The sequence below is a fragment of the Fukomys damarensis genome, unplaced genomic scaffold (genome assembly GCF_012274545.1).
Source record: "Fukomys damarensis isolate Sample0158 unplaced genomic scaffold, DMR_v1.0_HiC HiC_scaffold_20, whole genome shotgun sequence".
Taxonomy (NCBI): Eukaryota; Metazoa; Chordata; class Mammalia; order Rodentia; family Bathyergidae; genus Fukomys; species Fukomys damarensis.
The window spans coordinates 9,149,324-9,154,880 of NW_022900932.1; the positions used below are offsets into that span (position 1 = coordinate 9,149,324).

The 5,557-nt window shown below is 52.6% G+C and overlaps 1 protein-coding gene across 1 annotated transcript in view; it reads left to right on the plus strand.

Moving 5' to 3' along the window:
- The first annotated feature begins 57 nt into the window (after window positions 1-57).
- The window catches only part of Abcc10 (ATP binding cassette subfamily C member 10), a 17,065-nt gene continuing 11,565 nt past the window's right edge, over window positions 58-5,557 (plus strand). Inside the window, 5 exon segments of the mRNA XM_033766448.1 lie at window positions 58-138; window positions 2,090-3,314; window positions 3,428-3,655; window positions 4,455-4,611; window positions 4,835-4,944. Coding sequence (XP_033622339.1) covers window positions 2,151-3,314; window positions 3,428-3,655; window positions 4,455-4,611; window positions 4,835-4,944 — 1,659 coding nt within the window. The 5' untranslated portion in view covers window positions 58-138; window positions 2,090-2,150.

Here is a 5,557-nt window from a genome sequence, read left to right on the forward strand (position 1 = left end):
GTGCGGGACCAGCGCGGCACAGCCGCTCCCGCTGTGGGAGGGGGACACCGCCGGCCACTGCTTCACCCAGCTGGTGCTCAGCGCCCTGCCCCACGCGCTCCTCGCCGTGCTCAGCGCCTGTCACTGGGGCTCCCCGAGGTGGGTAGAGACGGCTTCTGCAGATCCTACCTGCATCCCCCATCTCCATACTTTCAGTCGCCTGCGACCCGCAGCTGCCCACAAAAGCTGAGGGCTACCACTCAGCGGCAGAGTGCCAGTGCTTGGGCAAGTTACCTAGCTTTTCCGAGTCTGGAAGCCTTGTTGAGAGGGGTAGGTGAAATAATGCACCTAAGCATATCGCGAGTGCCATATTTAAGGCCTGCTGCTGCATGGTAAAAATCATCGCTGTTGTAGATTTTCAGATAAACAGATACAACTGTTATGAATTGAAGGCAAAACTAGATGAACAGTGTTTTAGCCAACAAGGATGACTAAGGTTGAAGTTGTAGTACTTGTTGGTCAACGCTTCCCTCCGTGGTACTTCCGTGTTGCTAGGCTAAGAAAACCTTATATAAACTTATATACACCTAGCTGGAGAGGAGGCAGTAAGTAGAGAGAGGGTTTAGGGCTGTAAGTTGCCAGGGCCAAATTCACCTTTAGTCTGTACCCAGCTACAGATGGCAAAGGCAGGAGGGCAGCCTGCTCTCTGCCTGTGGGTGTGCCTGGTTGACAAAGGGAAAAGTGTCTCCACCCAAGGGGAATTAAGGAGATGATGAACCCTTACCTTGGGTAGGAGGTGTAGCAGATGTGCTTGGTCTGGGAGGGATCTTTATTTGTACCTCGCCTGGGACAAGATAAAGGCCTAGAGAGGCTTATTCGGCACAGATATCCACTGCCTGCTCAGAGGAGAAGCTGCTAAAAACAGCCCAGGTTTAGCTGGGCTTGGTAGTAAGATGCTGTGCCTGTAGTCGCAGCTGCTTAGGCTGAGACAGGATTGCTTGAGCTTAGGACTTTGAGGCCAGCCTCAAAAACAAAAAATTGACACAGTCCTTTGAGAACTTAATGTAATGGGAAAGTAAGAAAAATCTTCGTGTAAACAATAGACATTGTGGCTGTCTCACTTTACTTAGCAGGCCTTTGTTCTTTGCTGGTGAGGTTTAGAGAGATCAAGGATTGCAGCTGGGAAAAGATATCAGAGCACTTTGGGTCTGAACTGCTCACTGTTCCTGTACAAGTGAGGAAAGGGATTTGCAACTTCAGCCCAGTATACAATCTGAAAGGGTGCAGTGTTCTTTCTTCTGTTCCCACATCTTAAAAGTTGACTTTGGTTTTAACCTAAACCCCTCCGTTTAACTGCTATCAGATGGATTCTTAAGAAAACCCAAAGTATATTTTGATATACTAATGAAGTAACTCAGCCATGCCAACAAAGGGCATAACAAATTCATACTCTTTGGGTTACTGAGAATTGGACCCTAGCACATGCTAGGCAAGTGCTCTTTTTGTTTTTGGTTTCTTGAGATAGGGTCTTCCTATGTAGTCCAGGCTGGCTTTGAACTTACTACATACCCCAGGCTAGCTTTAAACTCATGACAGTCCTCCTGCCTCAGCCTCTGGAGTTCTGGGATTACAGGCATGTGCCACCACACCCAGATTAAATGCCTTTTTTTTTTTTTTTGTACCAGGGATCAAACTGGGTATCTTGTGCTTGCAAGGCAGGCAACAGCACCACTGAGCTAAATCCTTGGCCCTTAATGCTCTGTTCTTTAGCTGTAGCTCCTTTTTGTTTTGAAATTGGATCTTGCAAATTTTCCAAGCTAGCCTCAAAGACCTTTTTTTTTTTTTTTTTTTAATTAGACCCTTCATCATAGGTACAAACAACTCAAAGTTGTTAATGCCTGTGATAAAGAATGAATCAGACAGTGTATTTAATTGGCTTAGGTCAGTCTGGGAAGGCTTCCTGGGTGATAAGGGCCGGGATTCCAAATTAAATGGAGTGCAAAGCAGGAAAGGCAGGTCATTCCCTAGGTAAGAGTTGGAGTTGAGGTCCATCTTTGGTCCCTGAGTCAGCCATGATGTTCCTCCTCTGTTCTCTTCTCCCAATCCCCAGGACTCCAGATTACATCCTACCCTGCAGTCCTGGCTGGCGCCTCCGACTTGCAGCTGCCTTCATGCTCTCCATTTTCCCGCTGCTAGACCTTCTTCCAGTTCTTCTGCCACCAGGAGCGGGCCCAGGTCCCATAGGGCTGGAGGTGCTGGCAGGGTGCGTGGCAGCGGTGGCCTGGACCAGCCACAGCCTGGCCCTGTGGGTATTGGCGCATTCCCCTAGTGGCTGCTCCCGAGGGCCCTGTGCTTTGGCATTGGCAGCCTTCTTGCCTGCCCCTGCCCTGGTGCTGACTCTGCTGTGGCATTGCCAGAAAGACACCTTTCTGCCCCCGCTACGCCCAGGGCCCCTGGCCCGTCTGTGTCTTCTCATTCTGCAGCTGGCAGCAGTCTTGGCCTATGGCCTGGGCTGGGCAGCCCCTGGGGGGCCACCGGAGGAACCCTGGACTCATGAGCCCTTCCTTTCTTCTGGGGGCAGAGAACCCGAGGTGGCTGAGGATGGAGAGAGTTGGCTGTCACGCTTTTCTTATGCCTGGCTGTCTCCCTTGCTGGCCCGTGGGGCTCGTGGAGAGCTGCGGCAGCCCCAAGACACTTGCCATCTGCCCCACAGGCTACACCCGGCCTATGTGGCCCGTGTCTTCCAGGCACACTGGCAGGAGGGGGCCCGGCTGTGGAGGACCCTGTATGGGGCCTTTGGGCGGTACTACCTGGTCCTTGGCCTACTGAAGCTGGTGGGGACCATGCTGGGATTCTCAGGGCCACTGTTGCTGTCCCTGCTGGTAGGCTTTTTGGAGGAAGGGCAGGAGCCACTGAGCCATGGTCTGCTCTATGCCCTGGGGCTAGGTGGTGGTGCAGTGCTTGGTGCTGTGCTACAGAATCAGTATGGCTATGAGGTGCAGAAGGTGAGACTGCAGGCCTGGGGCGCTGTGCTAAATGTCCTGTACCACAAGGCTTTGCACCTGGGGCCCAGCCGCCCTCCTGCCGGGGAGGTGCTCAACCTGCTGGGCACCGACTCCACACGGCTGCTTAACTTCACTGAGAGCTTCCACGAGGCCTGGGGGCTACCCTTGCAGCTGGCCATCACCCTTTACCTGCTGTACCAGCAGGTGGGCTTGGCCTTTGTGGGTGGTCTGGTCTTGGCACTGCTGCTGGTTCCTGTCAACAAAGTAATTGCCACCCGTATCATGGCCAGCAACCAGGAGATGCTGCAGCACAAGGATGCAAGGGTTAAGGTGAGGGGCTGCTGGCGTCCTCAGTGCTCTGGGGATCCCATCAACATACAGGCAGGCGAGAAGACATGAGCAGTGTCTCCACTTCACACTGCTGTTTTTTTCCCTTTCTCCAGCTCATGACAGAGCTGTTGAGTGGCATTCGAGTCATCAAGTTCTTCGGGTGGGAGCGAGCGCTGGCAACCCGGGTAGAAGCCTGCCGGGCCCAAGAGCTGGGGCAGCTAAGGATCATCAAATACTTAGATGCAGCCTGTGTGTACCTGTGGGCTGCCCTGCCAGTTGTCATCTCCATTGTCATCTTCATCACCTATGTCCTCATGGGGCACCAGCTTACTGCCACCAAGGTGAGGCCTGGGAGGTAAGAATGGCCGTGGGAAGGTACTGGAAAAAAGTAGGGGAGATCGAGTGGAGATGTGGCTCAGGCCCTGGGTCCTAGGAGGAAGAAAGAGGATCCTTAGCTCCTTGTCCTCTCAAATGCTAGGATCGTGGGTTTTTTGTTTTTGTTTTGTTTGTTTGTTTAGACAGGATCTCACTATGTAGTTTAGGCTGATCTAGAACTCACTGTGTATCCCAGGCTGGCCTTGAACTCACAGCAATCCTCTGGAGTGCTAGGATTACAGGCGTGCGCCACCATGCTTGGCTTCTCTGGGACCTTGGAAGGAATTCCTTTTCTTCCTCTTCACCTCCTTCCACTCCAGCTTCTAGCCCAGACTTAGTTAGGCCTTTTATCCTCATTAATGGCCTTCAGTGCGAGGACCCCTGATCCAGTGCTGGATCTGGCCAGGAACATGCGATGTTGTCACTTAGAAACTCTGGAGGTTCCAGCATGAGATAGGCCTGCACACTTATCACCATGCAACCTGGGGAGCTAGGGTGAGGCTCAGTAATAAGGCATGTGCTTAGCATGTGTGAGGTCTGAGGTTTGACCCCCAGCACCAAAAAAAAAGCAACTTGGAGCCCTGGAGGAACATCTAGAATTCTAGGAGTCAGCACGTCCACCTCTGCCACTTCTAACCCCAGCTCGTCCAGCTACATGTGCTATTGCCCTGGTCTCTCCACAGACCTGACCACAGGGCTACTCTAGAGCAGGCCTTAGGCAGTTCCTGGGTACCCAGTGATGCGGCCTCCCTTCCACCCACTCAGGTATTCACAGCCCTGGCCCTGGTGCGCATGCTTATTCTTCCCCTCAACAACTTCCCCTGGGTCATCAATGGCCTCCTGGAGGCCAAAGTGTCCTTGGACCGGATCCAGCATTTCCTGGACCTTCCAGTCTACAACCCTCAAGCATACTACAGCCCAGGTATGGGAAGCTGTGGGGCAGAACCTGGCATGGGGTAAGGAGGGGCCCTTTGCATAAATGGTGCAAGCAGAAGTCTAAGGAGGTAGCATCCCAGCAGAGCAGGCCAGACTGAGATTGAGCAGCCCTGGCCAGGTGGCTAAGGGCCAGGTGGGTCAATGGCAGGCTCCTGTGTACCCTTCCTAACTGAGCAGAGCCCTGGGTGAGCGACTTCTTCCCTGTCCAGAGCCCCCCTTGGAACCATCTACAGTACTGGAGCTACATGAAGCTGTGTTCTCCTGGGACCCTGCTGGAACCAGCCAGGAGACCTTCATCAGTCACCTTGAAGTGAAAAAGGTTCATTGGGCAGATAACCCCGAGAGGGTTCCTGGAGAACAAGGGTGATGGGGCCAGAAGCGCAGGGCTGAACCCATCATGGCTGGATGGTCTGGCTGCTCCAATGGCTGTGGGAGGGAGTGGAAGGGTTGGGTGAGCAGGTTCCAGGCTGAGAAGAGAAGAACCACATCTCTGAGTTTCCTTCCTCCATCCACAGCTCTTGCAGAGTAATGCAGAGTTCCCAAGCAGACCCCAGGCCTGGGGACCTGGGGGTGAGTCCCAGCAGCCCCTTCCAAGAAGGATTTTACAAATGGAGTAGAAAGCAGTAGTCACACCTTATGACTCATGTTGCATCAACAGTCAAAGAGGAGCTTATGACAGTAACATTCTTGCTCACCCCAGGCCTGTGTTTTCACTCTCTCCTGACCTCCGCCAACCCTTTGCCCCGCAGCTCAACCCAGAGTTCTCCAGTGGTAGCTGAATTGCCTCTACAAGATTTGGCTCACGTTTCCGACCTGGACTGTAGGTTTTGTGTTTTTTCTTAATTCAGGCAAGACAAGACTGGAATTTTTCAAAGGAATTGTACTAAAGTGCTGAGGCTTTAAAAAAAAAAAAAAAAAAAAAAAAAAAAAAA